Source organism: Heterodontus francisci, unplaced genomic scaffold, assembly GCF_036365525.1.
Source record: "Heterodontus francisci isolate sHetFra1 unplaced genomic scaffold, sHetFra1.hap1 HAP1_SCAFFOLD_1162, whole genome shotgun sequence".
Lineage (NCBI taxonomy): Eukaryota > Metazoa > Chordata > Chondrichthyes > Heterodontiformes > Heterodontidae > Heterodontus > Heterodontus francisci.
The window spans coordinates 20,104-39,100 of NW_027142193.1; the positions used below are offsets into that span (position 1 = coordinate 20,104).

The 18,997-nt window shown below is 43.6% G+C and overlaps 1 protein-coding gene across 1 annotated transcript; it reads left to right on the forward strand.

Annotated features, from left to right (window-relative positions):
• Positions 1 to 6,214: 6,214 nt before the first annotated feature.
• Positions 6,215 to 18,586, forward strand: LOC137366725 (ral guanine nucleotide dissociation stimulator-like 1). Its single transcript, XM_068028391.1, has 6 exons — positions 6,215 to 6,446; positions 8,335 to 8,406; positions 9,663 to 9,947; positions 12,150 to 12,228; positions 13,636 to 13,836; positions 18,038 to 18,586. The coding sequence occupies exons 1-6, from the start codon at positions 6,420 to 6,422 to the stop codon at positions 18,082 to 18,084; spliced, it is 711 nt and encodes a 236-aa protein (XP_067884492.1). The 5' UTR covers positions 6,215 to 6,419; the 3' UTR covers positions 18,085 to 18,586.
• The last annotated feature ends 411 nt before the right edge of the window (positions 18,587 to 18,997 follow it).

Genomic DNA, 18,997 nt, shown 5'->3' on the forward strand with positions numbered 1-18,997 from the left:
ACATTTATTTCAGAGACTGACTCCTCACCAATGTAAAGGTAGTGCTTAAAATCTGACAGAGAAACAGACATGGAGACACTGAGACACACAGTACTAGAAAGGAATCAATCATTCCCTTGTACCCAATAATTTTCCCACCACTGTAATTAGGCTGGGTGACCTGTAATTACTCAGTCATTATTTTCTCCCTTGTTAAACAACAGTACAACATACGCAGTCCTCCAATCCTCTGGCAGCACGACTGTAACCAGAGAGGATTGGAAAATGATGGTCAGAGCCTCTGCTGTTTCCTCCCTTGTACCTCTTAACAATCTGAGCTTTCAAAGATGCTTAACCCCTTAATATTTCCTCTCTCACTGTTTATCCCATTCAATATTTCAAACCCTTCCTCATTGACTACAATGTCTGTGTCGTACCCTCTTTGAAGACATTCGTGATGTGTTCATTAAGAACCACGGGGATGAAAAAGGAGGAGAGACGATATAAAGTAAAGGATAGAATTCTAAAGGAGGTGCAGGAACAGACAGATCTAGGGGGGTATTTGTACACACATCACTGAAGGTGACAGGGCAGGTTGAGAATGTGGTTAAAAGGAATAAGGTGTCCTCGACTTTAGAAATACAGACAGAGTATAAAAGCAAGGAGGCTATGTCAGACCTGTGTAAAACACTGGTTTGGCCTCAACTGGAGTATTGTCCAATTCTGCGCACTGCACTTGAGGAAGGATGTGGAGGCATTAGAGAGGGTGCAGAAAAGATTCACAAGCCTGGTTCCAGGGATGAGGGACTTCAGTTACGTGGATAGATTGGAGAAGCTGGGGTTGTTCGCTGTGTCTCTCTCTGTCTTCCTCTCTCTATCTCTCCCTCCTGCTGTCTCTGACACTGGGAGAGAGACAGAGGGAGTGAGGGTTAGATATGCAGACAGAGAGAGAGTGCTGTAGAGAGGGACAAGGTTGGAGAGAGAGAGATTGTTGGGTGGATTGAAAGGGAGAATGTAAGATATATTAATTTGATGTAATCCTTCACTCCTGTGTACACAAACAGAGAAAGATAGGTGTGTAGAGTGAAATATTAGTAGAGAGGGAGAAATGTGGATGAAGTTGGGACCCAGGCGGCCGGTTCTGATGATCCAGAAGGAAAACACTCCATTATAAACATCCAGCAAGCTATTCCACTGTGGGAGCCATCACACCCTCATGATATTGATTTGGAAATATTGAAATCTCTGTCCCTGGTTATTGACCCCTCTGCTGAGGGAAATGGGTCCTTCCTATCCACTCTATCTCAGCCCATCATCATTTTATACAATATAGACAGCAAAGTATATTATATGAGTGGAAACTGTAAACATTTCACTCAGTACACACGGTATCTTACTGTTGTAATAAGCTAATATAGATTCTATTCATCCCACTGGGACAAAATTTCACTGGATCAACATTCTCACCAAATACTAGAACATTCCACAATGCAAGGATCAATAATTCAACACAAGTTTCCTTTTTTAATTCTCCCTGGTCTCTCCGTCTCTCTCACACTTCCTCCCTCTCTTCATCACTTTCTCTCTCTCCTTCCCTCCCTCTCTGTTTCTTTCTCTCTCTCTGTCTCTCCCTCTTTCTCTGTCTCTCCCTCTCTCTTTCTCTGCCTCTGTCTATGACTCTTTGTCTCTCTCACACCATCGCTCCCTCTCTCTCTCTGCCTCACCATCTCTCTGTCTCTCTCTCTCCTTTTACTCTGTCTCTCCCTCTCTCTGCGTCTCTCCCTCTCTCTGCGTCTCTCCCTCTCTCTCTGCGTCTCTCCCCCTCTCTCTGCATCTCTCCCCCTCTCTCTGCGTCTCTCCCCCTCTCTCTGCGTCTCTCCCTCTCTCTCTGCGTCTCTCCCCCTCTCTCTGCGTCTCCTCCCTCTCTCTGCGTCTCTCTCCCTTTCTCTGCGTCTCTCCCCCTCTCTCTGCATCTCTTCCCCTCTCTCTCTGCGTCTCTCCCTCTCTCTCTGCATCTCTCCCTCTCTCTCTGCGTCTCTCCCTCTCTCTGAGGCCTCTCCCTCTCTGCCTCTTCCCCACCTGACTTTCTCATTGTCTTTCCCCATCACTCTCTCTCTCTCTGCTTCTCCCTCTTTCCCTCTCTCTTTCCCTTTGTCGCTGTCTGTCCCTATCCATCTCTCACTGTCTGTCTCTCTCTGTCTCCCTCTCTATCTACACTGCCTCTCTATCTGCCACTGCCTCTCCCCCTCTCTCTGTCTCTTTCTCTGCCTCTGTCCATCACTCTATTTGTGCCTCCCTTGCACCATCTCTCTCTCTGTCTCTGCCTCTCTTGTGCTCTCCGTCTCTCTCACCGGCTCTCTCTCCATACCCCTTCCTGTCTCTCTCTCTCTCTTTTTCTCTCTCTCTGTCTCTCCTCTCACTCTCTGTCCATGACTCTCTTTGTGTCACTCCCACACTATTTCTTTCTCTCTGCCTCTCTCTCTCTGCCTCTCTCTCTCTCTCTCTGCCTCTGTCGCTCTGCCTCTCCCTGTCTCTACCTCTCTTTCTGCCTCTCCCTGTCTCTACCTCTCTCTCTCTCCCTCTCTCTGTCTCTACCTCTCTTTCTGCCTCTCCCTGTCTCTACCTCTCTCTCTCCCTCTCCCTGTCTCTACCTCTCTATCTGCCTCTCCCTGTCTCTGCCTCTCCCTGTCTCTACCTCTCTCTCTCCCTCCATCTATCTCTCTCCCTCTGTACCCTCTCAATCCCAATCTCTCGCTGTGTCATTCCCTCAAGGATGCTGCACACAGCTTTGCAGGAACACTGACCGACACTCTCCATCCCAATCTCTTCCTCTTTCTCTCTGGTACTCTCTCCCCATTGCTATCCTTCCCTCTTTCTGTTATTCTCTCGCTATATCTATCCCTGTCTTTCTCACTGTTACTCTCTCCATCTGGATGGAGGAGGAGAAAGAGAGGCATATATAGAGGCAGCTTTACTCTGTATTTAACCCCACACTGTACCTTCCCTGGGAGTGTTTTATAGAACAGAGAAGACAGAGATTTACTCAATAGCTAACTAATAGCTTGGCAGCATTTGATGGGACCGTGTAGATGGAGCTTTACTCTGTATCCCTGGAATTTAGAAGGTTAAGGGGTGATCTGATTAAAGTTTAAAGTGGTGGATGGGGTGCCAATCAAGTGGGCTGCTTTGTCCTGGATGGTGTAGAGATTCTGGAGTGTTGTCGGTGCTGCACTCATCCAGGCAAGTGGAGAGATACCATCACACACCTGACTTGTCTCTTGCAGGTGGTGGAAAGGCTTTGGGGAGTCAGGGGGTGAGTCACTTGTAGCCACAGTATTGATGTGATTTCTTCAGCTCAGTTTCTGGTCAATGTTTCCTCAGGATGTTGATGCTGGGGGATTCAGCGATGGGATAATGCTTTGAATGCCAAGGGGAGGTGGTTGGATTCTCTCTTGTTGCAGATGCTCATTGTCTGTCTGTGTGTGTTTTTCTGTGTTTGTGTTTTTCTGTGCTCTGGGACCAATTTCCTCATGGGGAGTTCATAATGGTGCCTCATAATTGACTAGTTAGCAAAATGAATGTTCATGGAATGAACGGGACAGGGACAGAGTGGATACGACATTGGATAAGGGATAGAACACAGAGAGTAGTGGTGAATGGTTGGTTCAGACTGGAGGACGGTATCTATGCCTGACATAATCTTATAGACTTCTATTCAATCTCCCCTCTATCTGCATTGTTCGAAAGAGATCAAACCCAGCTTTTCCAACCTAACTTTGTAGCTAAAATCCCTCATCCCTGGAACCATTCTGGTAAATCTCCTCTGCACCCTCTCAAGGACCCTCACCTCCTTCCTAAAGTGTGGTGACCAGAACTGGACACAATTCTCCAATTGGGGCCTAACCAGAGCTTTATAAATGTTCAGCATAACCTCCCTGCTTTTGTACTGACTGTATACAGTGTACATTGTGGTACAGGGGTATTCCCCAGGGGTTTGGATTAGGACCACTGATCTTTTTGAGATATATTAATGACTTGGACTTGGGTTTACAGGACATAACTTCAACATTGTGCCATCTGCAATGTAATAAACAGAGAAGGGAATAGTAATAGACTTCAGGAGGATAGAGGCAGTCTGGTGAAATGGTCAGACACATGGCAGGTTAATTTCAATGCTGAGAAATGTAAAATGATGCATTTTGGAAGGAAGGCTGAGGAGATGCAATATAAACTAAATGGTACAATGTTAAAATGGGTGCAGGGACAGAGAGATCTGGGATTTCATTTGTGTCACTTTTTATATCTGAAAGATTCAATTTGGGGCTTGCAATCTGTGAGTTGAATTTAGCTTCATCCTGAAAAGTGTTAGCAAACGTGTTTGGAAATGTCAAAAGCTGTTTCCATTCAGACATTCCTGCATTGTGGAAGTGTGAGCTATCTTTGCAGAGACAGGAAATAGGGGTGTTTGAATGGACCTGCAGGTTTTGGTTGATGCAATAAGGTGAGAATTTGAATTGTGTCCCTTCCAGATACACAGAATTGAAGGTATTTACAGAACACCACATGAAGTAGTTTACCAATGTCTGACAAACTTCAAAGACTTCAGACACATGGAAGAAGAGAAGGGAACAATATACAAAACCTGAGACAGTCAGACAACAGCAGGAGGAAAATGAATCTCTTTATGTGTTTTAATTTGAAGGCCTGAGCTGATGATTGAAAAAGCAGGAGTTCAAATCCCACACAGGGCTGTTGTGAATTTGAATTCTGTTTCTTCTAAAAATAAACATAAATCTGGAATTAAAAACCTCGAGGATGGCATGATTCACTCCTGTCTACTGGCGTAAAACCCGTGTGTGTCTCAGTTTTGCTGTATTTATTAACGATTTAAGATGATGGGGTAGAATGTCACATACCCAAGTTTACCAATGACACAAAAATAGGCAGCATTGTAAGCAGTGTAACTGGAAGCATCAAATTACAAAGAGATATTAATATCTTAAATAAATGGGCAAAACTGTGGTAGTTAGATTTCCATGTCAGTAAAAAAGACTAGAACAGAGTACTTTATAAATGGTGAAAAACTAGAAACACTGGAGGTCCAAAGAGACTTGGGGGTGGGGGGGTGTCTGTGTCCATTTGAGTGCAGTGTAGATTTACCAGAATGATAACTGGACTCTAAGGGTTAAATTACGAGGTGATATTACACAAACTAGGGATTTTTTCACTGGAATTTAGGAGGATCAAGGTGATTTGATCAAAGTTGTTGAGATATTAAGGGGAACTAATGGTGTAGTTTGGGAGAAACTATTTCAGCAGCTTGGGAACACAGGAACAGGAGTAGGCCATTCAGCCCATCGAGCCTGCTCCCCCATTCAATACTATCATGGCTGATCATTCACTTCAATGCCTTTTTCCCAGACAATCCTCATATCCCTTTATGCCTTTGGTGTTTAGAAATCTGTCAATCTCTGCTTGAAACATACTCAATGACTGAGCTTCCACAGCCCTCTGGGATAGAGAATTCCAAAGATTCACAACCCTCTGAGTCATGAAATTTCTCCTCATCTCTGTCCCAAGTGGCTTCCCCCTTATTTTTAAATTGTGTCCCCTGGTTCTAGACTCCTCAACCAGGAGAAACATCTTACCTGCATCTACCCTGTCTATCTGTAACGTTACCCCAGGGTCTCCACACAGCCTGTCTCCCCGTCCCCCTGCTTCTAAAGTGTCTCAGGGTCTCCTGGCACTTTCTATCTCTCTGCTTCTGTCTCTATCCCTCACTATCTCTCTGTTACTCTACCTCTGTCCCTCTCTCTCTGTCTATCACTCTCTCCCACCATGTTGGTTATCATTAGGGGTCGAGTTAAATCACAGACAAAATAAACACTTCACCTGTCTGCCCCGGAATAAATAGCAAAATTTGTGACTATTTTATGTCTGTAAATGATGGGATGTTGCAAATTGATTTAAACTCGTATGTTTGGACAAACAACTTAAAAACAATTATTCACAAGTCTAGTCCAACTTAACTACAGATTCGACCCGATAAGGTAATAAATGCCAACACTCTTGAATTTGTTGCAGTACCTTAAGCTTTACTCTGTATGGCTTTCAGAAATTAAACATTACACATGCACTACAAGATTAAAGATTATACATAGGTTAGGTTACATAGAATTCCAGTAAAATAGCACTAAAATCCCAGAGAATATTCCTTCTTTTCTGAACGGAGGGATGTGACTAGTGGTGTTCCGCAGGGATCAGTGCTGGGACCTTTGCTGTTTGTAGTATATATAAATGATTTGGAGGAAAATGTAGCTGGTCTGATTAGTAAGTTTGTGGACGACACAAAGGTTGGTGGAGTTGCGAATAATGATGAGGATTGTCAGAGGATACAGCAGGATATAGATCGGTTGGAGACTTGGGCGGAGAAATGGCAGATGGAGTTTAATTTGGACAAATGTGAGGTAATGCATTTTGGAAGGTCTAATGCAGGTGGGAAGTATACAGTAAATGGCAGAGCCCTTAGGAGTATTGACAGGCAGAGAGATCTGGGCGTACAGGTCCACAGGTCACTGAAAGTGGCAACGCAGGTGGATAAGGTAGTCAAGAAGGCATACGGCATGCTTGCCTTCATCGGTCGGGGCATAGGGTATAAAAATAGGCAAGTCATGTTGCAGCTGTACAGAACTTTAGTTAGGCCACACTTAGAATATTGCGTGCAATTCTGGTCGCCACACTACCAGAAGGACGTGGAGGCTTTGGAGAGGGTACAGAAGAGGTTTACCAGGATGTTGCCTGGTCTGGAGGGCATTAGCTATGAGGAGAGGTTGGATAAACTCGGATTGTTTTCACTGGAACGACGGAGGTGGAGGGGCGACATGATAGAGGTTTACAAAGTTATAAGCGGCATGGCGAGAGTGGATAGTCAGAAGCTTTTTCCCAGGGTGGAAGAGTCAGTTACGAGGGGACAGAGGTTTAAGGTGAGAGGGGCAAATTTTAGAGGGGATGTGCGAGGCAAGTTCTTTACACAGAGGGTGGTGAGTGCCTGGAACTTGTTGCCGGGGGAGGTGGTGGAAACAGGTACCATAGAGACATTTAAGAGGCATCTTGACAAATACATGAATAGGATGGGAATAGAGGGATACGGTCCCCGGAAGTGCAGACGGTTTTAGTTTAGGCAGGCATCAAGATCGGGCCGAATGGCCTGTTCCTGTGCTGTACTGTTCTTTGTTCTGTACTTCATTTCTTTGCTACCAATGTTTATATTTAAATGCAATAAGTTTTGGTCCTGCACATTGTGCAGGTGACCTCACAATGGTCTGGCCATGACAGCATAAACCAGTAACCATGTTAACACAGTTTAAACCTAAGGATAGCTGTGATGTGGCTTCATATCATCGAGAGTCAACGTGTGGAAACATCGTAGACTTCAGTGCTGCTTTATTTAAGCGTCCATCACTTTTCTTTATCGCAATAGTTGTTGGTGTGATTTGTACTGGTACAAATCAGGTACAACTGGTCCAGTTTTGGTATTGAGAGGAAGCTGGGTGTTCTTGTTCACAAATCAGCAAGTTAACATGTAGGTACAGAAAGCAAATAGTGTGATAGCCTTTTCATCACCAACCCTTTGTAATAGAGTGAAGAAATCTAATGACAACCGTGGATAAAGTCTTAGTGAGACCACACCTGCAATACTGTTTCTAGTTTTGGTCATCTTATTGTAAGGGAGGACACACTTAGCTTGGAGGGAGTGCAACAATGGTTCACTCCGCTGATTGCTGGGATGAGGGGATTCTCTTATGAGAAGAGACAGAGTAAACTAGGCCGAGATTCCCAAGAATTTTTACATTTCTTCATGGGATGTCAGTATTGATGACAAGGCCAGCACTTGTTACCCATCCTTAATTGTCCTTGAGAAGGTGATGGTGAGCTTCCTTCTTGAACTCTGATGTTATTAGGAAGGAAGTTCCAGGATTTTGACCCAGTGACCGTGATGGAAATGTGATCTAGCTTCAAATCAGGATGGTGGAAAGGAGTTACACAATCTACAAAGGCCCAGTGTCTGCTGCGATAGCTACTGTTCACTGAAATAACAATAAAAGTCCTTGAATTAGTCTCAGCATCTCTGGGATAGGCTGAGGAAAGCTGGCCAGGAAACCAACCATGCTGCAGTCCAGAGACTCCTGCTTGAACTGCTGACTTCACTGTCCAAGATCACCTGGGCCTTCTGGTTGATATTGGAAACTAGTTCCTTGCACTAAAGAGAGGAAAAGCAATATTTCGTTATTTCTAGTGAATATATTCCCTCGTCGCACACCTCTGATTTATTTTCAGTCTTCTTTTCCTTTTCAGAACACAATATTGAATGATAAAATGATGTGCTTTAACATCAAGCGTTCCAGACGACAATCAAAGTCATTTGAGGTATTTTATTGAGCTGTTGTAATGTTTTCTGATAAAGCAGCTTAAAGTGCAGAGTCCATCAAAAACAGCATTTTGTGATCAAATCTGGTAAACTGCTGCCCAAATCGCAACAAGGTAATACACCTCCCTGCATGCACACCAGATTCCCTCTTGACTGCAGGCTTCGTTTTTTCTATAGTTGACCTTTAGTTGCTATTCAGCATCTTCTCCACAGAAGGGTGGTGTTTCCTGGAGGTTTATCAGTAAGCTGGTTTCAGTAGAAAGTGTCTCTCACCTGTTCCCTGGAAATGTCAGCAATTCAGTCTTTTAGCAGTTCAGTTAACCATTATTATATCTGTTCTGCGTCTTTAGGATCCTATTTCTGTTTTAAAATACCCTCCCTATTTATGGATTCTCCTCTTTTGGACCTCATACACCCCCTCTTCAGTGCCTTTATTGCCTCTTCATGACCAATATTCTGCACTCACTTGGTAAGAGCTGCATTCGAATGACCTGACTGATGTGACTCCTAATTTCCTTCCTTCTCGCTCTCTCTGTTTCTAGTTCTTGCTGTCTCTTTCTGTCTCTCGCACTCGTGCCTGCATTTGCACTGGCTGGCTTTCTCATTCAGGCAAGCTCACCAATACTTTTTTACACTCATGCTCTTTCTTGACTTGTTCAAGCCTCGCAGCACCACAGGATGTGTTTTAACTTCATCCTGTGTAGGTGGATGCTGCAAAGTTACAATGAGTAACTGGGTGAGGCAGGCAAGTAAATATCTGCATAGATATAGGAGTGTTCAAATACTGAGTGTTTAACTGAAAAGCAAAGGGATTATTTAATAACTTAGAGTTAAAACACTAACAGAAGTGTTCATATGTAATGGCCGTGATGAATTTGTGCATGTCATGTGCTGACAATCTAACTGGGTAATTTACAAACGTGCTAAATGATGAACTGTCAATGTTGACTTATTAACCAGTGGATGTGAGATGGTGACATCATTCTTCAGAGTAGATTTTGTCTGAGCGAGGGAGGAAAACCAATGGAAAGATTTCACAGTTTAACTATCATGGAATCATGCATTACTTCCCCTCCTCAAGACCCAGCTGTTGTATCCACAATGCCTCCATTGTTATTTTGGTGGGGGTGTGGTAAGTGTCTGGGAGTTTCACGGCACAATAGATGTAACTGGGAAGAGGGAACGTTCTGAGATATAATCATTGACGCACTTTCTCAAAAACAAATTTCTGCAGTCACCTGAATTATCGTTTCAGTCACCCAATCGCCCTGTGGACACCGTCTCCTCGCGAGTATCATCCTCGCTTAGTAGTGTGTCGTCAACATCATCACCATCCAGTCCCAAGGTTCCCAAGCGTTCCATCCTGGCAGCCGTCTGTAATTGGATCCAGAAGGGTTCTGGTCGATCAACTTCAGGCAATTGTGTTCCCGAGTGTTCTCCCTCAGTGACTGCCTGCTTTTCTAAAGGGGCATTTCCTGGGTGCAGGCACTATAACATCGAGAACATCCAAGAGGATGACCATCTGTACAACAGCACTTTGGTAAGTACATCGATTGTTTCTGTTAGTCATGTTCATGCTGCTTAATGACTGTTGCTTCTCTCAATATATTCATAGACATTAAAAAAAATAAGTTCCTCTTGTATTTAAGAAATAAATGACCTCAGACCATTTGTTACCATCTAGTCATATTGAAGATGGTGGTGTGTCTGCTATTAGTGCTAATTCACAATGTCTAATTTCCACATTGTTGATATCTTTTCTGTCTCTTGAGTATTTTGGCCATCATTTCAACTTTCCTTTGGAATGCTGTCGCACTGTTTGAGTTTTGCTGACATTCCTCATTAAATGTACAGGCTACACCAAGGTGTGACACACTCATCCCCTTATTCAGGGAATGAGCTGAAATCTATTCATTTCTGATTTCTCCCCATCCTTGTACCTGATTGTAACAATGTACCAAGCAGGTACAGATTGAAGGCTGGGTTCTTCAATGAGTGTGGAGTTAACCACAGGCACCTCTGTCACCTCCTGTTAGTTAATTGAGTAATAATAGCAGAGTCCTTGAACAGTTTTTCTTCCTTGGCCTTGGCTCACGTGAAGTTTCAAAGGTGGGAAGAGAGCAAATGAAAAATAGGAGTGGAGAAAGGTACAGTCCAAAATCGAATTGTCACCATGTTACTGATTCAAAAATGACGACTCAAACCTAAACATTATTGGTCACATGGGTAACAAGCTGGCCATATAACTTAATGACCCACTCATATATTTTATGTTGGGAAAGATTATTTCAAGCCTCTTTGATTGTGGTTTCTAAATAGCTCAGTGTGATTTCTGGAAACTTTCTTCTGATATTTAAGCATTATAATTTAACACAACCTCTGGATGAGTTCTGGCAAAGAAAATATTTGTGAGCTAAATGTTTAGCTTTACCAGGGCAAGCGATCATTCAGACAGCAGACCTCTGTACGTCAGAGTTTAATAATTACCAAGTGAGTATTGGCTGAGAGTGGTGTCAATGAGTTGGAGTGGGCCATGTCTGGGCAGGTCTTAGAGCCAACATTTCATAGCAAACAGAATCTATTTAAACACAACATTTACCAACTACCACAAACTGAACTCATGACCAAAACTATAGCAAAGTCTCCTGATAGAAGTAGGATTATTTCTGCAACAACATGTAATGAGTGGAGGATAGGTATAAAATTATAGAATGATACAGCATAGAAAGAGGCCATTTGGCCTACTGTGTCTGTGCAGCCTCTTTGAATGTGCTGTCCGGTGCGTCCCCCTCCCTTGCCCTTTCCCCATTGCTCTGTAAATTTTCCTCCTTCAAGTAATTCACCAGTTCCTTTTTGAAGGTTGTCATTGAATCTGCATTCTCCGCCCATTCAGACAGTGCATTCCAAATCATAACTTGCTGCATTTAATAAAAACCTCTTCCTTTTACCACTGATTCTTCCACCATGACATTATTATTTTTTAATTATATATTTACTGGCCCTTCTGACACTGGAATCAGAGTAAATAAGGAGGAGTTATCAAATTCTTCATGATTTTGAACACCTCCATCAAATCTCCCCCTGACCTTCGATGCTGTAACAACCACCAGCCCATAACTGAAGTCCTTCATTTTTGGTGTCATTCTAGTAAATCTAGTGGTGCGATGAATAAAGATGGAAGCTACTTCTGTCAGAATTTTCATCTTATTACTGAGCGAATCAGCCTTTACAGCCTGTATCAAATCTTCACATCACCTTCTCTGCTGTAAGGAGAACAACCATAGCTTTGAGTTAGAATTTCAGGTGCGAAAGGAGGAATGAGAGAGAGAGAGAGAGAGAGACAGAGAGACAGAGAGAGAGCGTGCTTTCCAGAGGGAAAAGTTTGAGAAGGAATTACAAGCACAAAAAGACAGTGAAATCAGACAGATTGAATTGGTGAGGGAAAAATTGTCTTTACGTAGTGGAGAAGCCGCTGGTAATTCAAATGATCCTAGTCCAGAGACAAGCTGTGATTTCTTACACTATTCCCGGTTAGTATCTAAATTTGAAGATGATGATATTGAAGCCTTTTCTCATATACTTTGAGAATAAGTTGCTGAGACAGAACACTTGGGAACCTTACCTTTTGGAAAGGTCTTGCACTTTTTGCTCTCTCTCTCTATATAAAATATATTCATGAAAAGTAATTAAATTTCTATTTCTTCATGTTACTGATCAAGCTAGGACACCTGTTATTTTGCAGAGATCCTCACCCAAGCAGACCCTGGAACCAGAACCTTCTGAGAATTCTCAGTTCACACAGACCAATTCACAAGATCGAGGTGAGGGGTGAAAATTGTCTCAATTTGATAAATCGATCCCAAAAGATACATAAACCTCTGCCAGCAGATTTATATTTTCTTCTCATTTCGCAAAAGGCTGGGAAAATACAGATTCCTATAATTGAACTTACCCAACTGCACTCAGCAGGATCTAACTTGGGAGTCATTTAGCTTCACATAACTCAGTAAACAGCTATTTGTCTGCACCTAATGAAAGCATAAAGCCTCCTCCAGTTTAGTGACTCGTGTCAGCTAATCCCTCGCAAAGCTATATTGTGTCATGGGGACAAATCTGGAGTTGATTGTGGATTTAACTAAAAATAATTCAGAATTTATCAGCATTATTCTGGTTTCTTCACTGTAATTCAAATTGATTATTCAACAATACATGAAACATGTTATTTTACTGAAATCAAGAAGCATCTTTATTCAGTTGGCCGCAGAGCACCTTGACGATGAAGCAGAAAAATCCAATGGGGTCCTCAGCACCGAATGTGCTAATCAGTAACACCCTCCCCACCACCTTTTCTGGTGAAAAGTGGAGACCAGAAAAAAGTTGAAGACAGTATCAGGCTTCATGGCTGTGATTCTCTCATGATTAAAAATCCTGTCAACTCTCACTGTCCAGATAGCACCAAGCAGAAGGCCTCATTCGGGTGAGGGATTCCCAGTGCCTGTGGAATGCTATTGCAGTCAGAGTTTTAAAACATTCTCTGGATACAAGCGTCACTGGTAAAGCTGTCATTTATTGTTCATCCCTCATTGCCCTGAGAAGATGGTGGGACAGGCCCTATCATTGATCCGCTGCTGGGTTTTTTTGATGATGGTGTTTCCCCATTTTTATTAGGTAGGGAATTCCAAGATTCAGACCCAACAATGAAGGAAGAATGAGGTTTGTCAATGTTTTTCAGTATTAACTCAATAGCTGTTTAACTGTTGGACCAGAGTAAAAACCCAATTGGTTCATTAATGTTCTTTAAGAAAGGAAACTGGATATCCTTACCTGGCCTGGCCCGTGCATGGTCGACCCTTAACTGCCCTCTGAAGAGGCTTAGCAAGCCACTCAATTCTATCAAACTGTGACAAAAAAGGCAGCCGGTATTGATCTTCTTGGGGGGTAACTAAGGACATGGAATAAATTCTGGTTGTGTCAGTAATATTCATATCCTGAGAGTGGATTAAAAAATGTTTTTCTTTTCAGTTATTTGGCCTATGCAATAATGGTGTAAACCTACAAACTTTTCTCTTGTGGGTTTGTGATACATTCTGAATCCTTGTCACAAATTCTAATCCTATTACTCTCAGCCATTCATAATTCTCCATCTAGATTATAGTTTTATGCTTAATCCAATCAACACTATAAAAATGAATGTGTAAATACCAATGTACATTTCTCCTGCTATTCAGAGTTGGTGATATCAGAGCAGGCCATTGTGTTCCATGCTTGGTACCCTACGAACCCTGCCCTTCTCCTAAGAATTCCTGACACAGACAAAATGGCTTGGCTGCAAACGCAATCGTGCTCAACACTACCCAGAGCACCAAAGAGGGACCTTAACGCGCACACGAAGCAGGATTACACTGTGAGGAGACGAACTTTTTATGCAGGTATGACTCAGTAGTGGAATAGCCCTTGAGAACTTCAGCAGACCTTTCCTGCCTTCTCTTATTTTTCCAGTTCCTCAATCCCTTCTGCAGGCACAGAATCAGACTTATCTTCAACAAAGGACAAGAACAAAGAACAAGGAAAATTACAGCACAGGAACAGGCCCTTCGGCCCTCCAAGCCTGCGCCGATCCAGATCCTCTATCTAAACCTGTCGCCTATTTTCTAAGGGTCTGTATCTCTTTGCTTCCTGCCCATTCATGTATCTGTCTAGGTACATCTTAAAAGACGCTATCGTGCCCGCGTCTACCACCTCCGCTGGCAATGCATTCCAGGCACCCACCACCCTCTGCGTAAAGAACTTTCCATGCATATCCCCCCTAAACTTTTCCCCTCTCACTTTGAACTCGTGACCCCTAGTAATTGAATCGCCCACTCTGGGAAAAAGCTTCTTGCTATCCACCCTGTCTATACCTCTCATGATTTTGTACACCTCAATCAGGTCCCCCCTCAACCTCCGTCTTTCTAATGAAAATAATCCTAATCTGCTCAACCTCTCTTCATAGCTAGCGCCCTCCATACCAGGCAACATCCTGGTGAACCTCCTCTGCACCCTCTCCAAAGCATCCACATCCTTTTGGTAATGTGGCGACCAGAACTGCACGCAGTATTCCAAATGTGGCCGAACCAAAGTCTTATACAACTGTAACATGACCTGCCAACTCTTGCACTCAATACCCCGTCCGATGAAGGAAAGCATGCCGTATGTCTTCTTGACCACTCGATTGACCTGCGTTGCCACCTTCAGGGAACAATGGACCTGAACACCCAAATCTCTCTGTACATCAATTTTCCCCAGGACTTTTCCATTTATTGGATAGCTCACTCTTGAATTGGATCCTCCAAAATGCATCACCTCGCATTTGCCCGGATTGAACTCCATCTGCCATTTCTCTGCCCAACACTCCAGTCTATCTATATTCTGCTGTATTCTCTGACAGTCCCCTTCACTATCTGCTACTCCACCAATCTTAGTGTCGTCTGCAAACTTGCTAATCAGATCACCTATACTTTCCTCCAAATCATTTATGTATATCACAAACAACAGTGGTCCCAGCACGGATCCCTGTGGAACACCACTGGTCACATGTCTCCATTTTGAGAAACTCCCTTCCGCTGCTACTCTCTGTCTCCTGTTGCCCAGCCAGTTCTTTATCCATCTAGCTAGTACACCCTGGACCCCATGCGACTTCACTTTCTCCATCAACTGACCATGGGAAACCTTATCAAATGCCTTACTGAAGTCCATGTCTATGACATCGACAGCCCTTCCCTCATCAATCAACTTTGTCACTTCCTCAAAGAATTCTATTAAGTTGGTAAGACATGACCTTCCCTGCACAAAACCATGTTGCCTATCACTGATAAGCCCATTTTCTTCCAAATGGGACTAGATCCTATCCCTCAATATCTTCTCCAGCAGCTTCCCTACCACTGATGTCAGGCTCACCGGTCTATAATTACCTGGATTATCCCTGCTACCCTTCTTAAACAAGGGGACAACATTAGCAATTCTCCAGTCCTCCGGGACCTCACCCGTGTTTAAGGATGCTGCAAAGATATCTGTTAAGGCCCCAGCTATTTCCTCTCTCGCTTCCCTCAGTAACCTGGGATAGATCCCATCCGGACCTGGGGACTTGTCCACCTTAATGCCTTTTAGAATAACCAACACTTCCTCCCTCCTTATGCCGACTTGATCTAGAGTAATCAAACATCTATCCCTAACCTCAACATCCGTCATGTCCCTCTCCTCAGTGAATACCGATGCAAAGTACTCGTTTAGAATCTCACCCATTTTCTCTGACTCCAAGCATAACATTCCTCCTTTGTCCTTTAGTGGGCCAATCCTTTCTCTAGTTACCCTCTTGCTCCTTATATATGAATAAAAGGCTTTGGGATTTTCCTTAACCCTGTTTGCTAAAGATATTTCATGAACCCTTTTAGCCCTCTTAATTCCTCGTTTCAGATTGGTCCTACATTCCCGATATTCTTCCAAAGCTTTGTCTTTCTTCAGCCGCCTAGACCTTATGTATGCTTCCTTTTTCCTCTTAGCTCGTTTCACAATTTCACCTGTCATCCATGGTTCCCTAATCTTGCCATTTCTATCCCTCATTTTCACAGGAACATGTCTCTCCTGCACGCTAATCAACCTATCTTTAAAAGCCTCCCACATATCAAATGTGGATTTATCTTCAAACAGCTGCTCCCAATCTACATTCCCCAGCTCCTGCCGAATTTTGGTATAGTTGGCCTTCCCCCAATTTAGCACTCTTCCTTTAGGACCACTCTCGTCTTTGTCCATGAGTATTCTAAAACTTACAGAATTGTGATCACTATTCCCAAAGTCGTCCCCTACTGAAACTTCAACCACCTGGCCGGGCTCATTCCCCAACACCAGGTCCAGTATGGCCCCTTCCCGAGTTGGACTATTTACATACTGCTCTAGAAAACCCTCCTGGATGCTCCTTACAAATTCTGCTCCATCTGGACCTCTAACACTAAGTGAATTCCAGTCAATGTTGGGAAAATTAAAATCTCCTATCACCACCACCCTGTTGCTCCTACATCTTTCCATAATCTGTTTACTCATTTGTACCTCTATCTCACACTCGCTGTTGGGAGGCCTGTAGTACAGCCCCAACATTGTTACCGCACCCTTCCTATTTCTGAGTTCTGTCCATATTGCCTCACTGCTCGAGTCCTCCATAGTGCCCTCCTTCAGCACAGCTGTGATATCCTCTTTGACCAGTAATGCAACTCTGCCACCCCTTTTACCTCCCTCTCTATCCCGCCTGAAGCATCAATATCCTGGGATATTTAGTTGCCAATCGTGCCCTTCCTTCAACCAAGTCTCAGTAATAGCAATAACATCATACTCCCAGGTACTAATCCAAGCCCTAAGTTCATCTGCCTTACCTACTACACTTCCCGCATTAAAACAAATGCACCTCAGACCACCAGTCCCTTTATATTCATCATCTGCTCCCTGCCTGCTCTTCCCCTTAGTCACGCTGACTTTATTATCTAGTTCCTTACAGGCTTTAGTTACTACCTCCTTACTGTCCACTGACCTCCTCATTTGGTTTCCATCCCCCTGCCACATTAGTTTAAACCCTCCCCAACAGCGTTAGCAAAAGCACCCCCAAGGACATTGGTTCCAGTCCGGCCCAGGTGTAGACCGTCCAATTTGTTATAGTCCCACCTCCCCCAGAACCGGTCCCAATGTCCCAAAAATCTGAACCCCTCCTTCCTGCACCATCTCTCAAGCCACGCTTTCATCCTGACTATTCTTTCATTTCTTCTCTGACTATCACGTGGCACTGGTAGCAATCCTGAGATTACTACCTCTGAGGTCCTACTTTTTAACTTGGCTCCTAACTCCCTAAATTCTGCTTGTAGGACCTCATCCCGTTTTTTACCTATATCATTGGTGCCTATGTGCACAACGACAACTGGCTGTTCACCCTCCCCCTTCAGAATGTTCTGCAGCCGATCTGAGACATCCCTGACCCGTGCAGCTGGGAGGCAACATACCATTCGGGAGCCTCGTTTTCGACCACAGAACCGCCTATCTACAACTGCAAGAAATTAGGAAAAAGTTTGATTGCCATTTATGTTGCACTTATTTTGAATTCATGTTCAGCTTTATATTTTACTGTTATTTTGTATACATTGTTATGACGAAGTGAGAAAGGTGTCTAGGGGTCCTTTACAACCTTCACCTGGACTACTGCAGCAGGATTTCATTTGAAACACACTGTGTTTTGAGCTCCCTCTTGGTGAATCCTTGTTCACCACTTTCCAATTATAGAAATGAGCACAAACAGGCATTCTTAGGTTTAAAGAAGAGAAGTGAAATTTATTAAAATTTAAATTTGAACTCTAATCGGGTTAACGCCTACGGATACACACGGCGCCCCACGCCAGCCTGCATACACGATATGCACATGCAAATAGAGACAGAAAAGAGCAGAAGAAAGATCAAGTGAAGAGGTTTGAGGCAATCTCTGAACAGTTTCTTCTTACTGTGCTTCGAGCTCACTGTCGAGTCCTTTTATTGGTAGTTCTTGCTGGAGGTAATTTTTGCTTTTCACTGGGGCCCAGTATTCTTCTTAAACCTTGTCTCTCTCTCTCTCTCTCTTAGGGTTCCTGTGTCTTCAATGGATTCCAAAGCTGGGGAGAATGAGATGAGAGGAGACAAGATAGAGATGTTCCCAATCCAGGAGCCAGCAGCTTTCTCTCTTCAAGTTCTCGGTGACGAGTTCAATACCTGCAATAGCTAGTTCATCACATGACTAAACTGGTCTGATCACGTCTTCTGTGTACTGATCAGCAGTCTTGCTTTTTCCACCAAAACCCGAATGTTCCCTTTTTTTCTGACTGATCTTGTCAGATGATGGAAAACGCTTTGATTGGTCCCTGGAGAGAAAGCTTTGTTTGAATCTGTGGTATCTTCCCGCCTCTCATCCAGCTGGTTTCAGTGGGGGAGGGGCGGACGGACATTGGGAACTGTTGGTGTTGCGTCATCTAGTTGAGTTCTATACAAGGTGTGATCTGTTTCCGATGGGTTCTGTTGTCCGATTGACTTGATTATATATAAAACCGGTGGATTTCATTGTCTCCTTCACCAGCTTGGAGCCAGTGATGATGTAGGTGACTGGCTGAGAGCAGAAGGCAATGTCTCTGTGGGGTGGAGTGGGTTTTGGTTTAGCGTTTGAAAAGCTTGTCCTTTCTGTTATGAGACCAACAGCCTGTCCTCTGCTAACTGTTTTTTTCATCACTGTCCTTTTCACAGCCATTTCCCCCCAAACTGGGGTGTTACCCCTGGAGAATAAAGTCTTGGATTAAAAATGATAATCCTTTAGTTGCCCCTACGAGGATCTTCTGTCCACCGAGACTGAGACCCCCTCGCACAAATATCTTCCTTCATCCTCTTCTTGTTGTGTGTGAACAACCCTCATGTCCAGATCAAACCGTATCCTCTCCCGTTAAACTAAACTCTGGGGAAAACCCTCCCTCCCGCTTTGAACAAACTTACTATTGCTAAAACACATAGAAACAAGACAGTACATTCCTCTTGTCAAAACATATAGTCTTGGCAAAA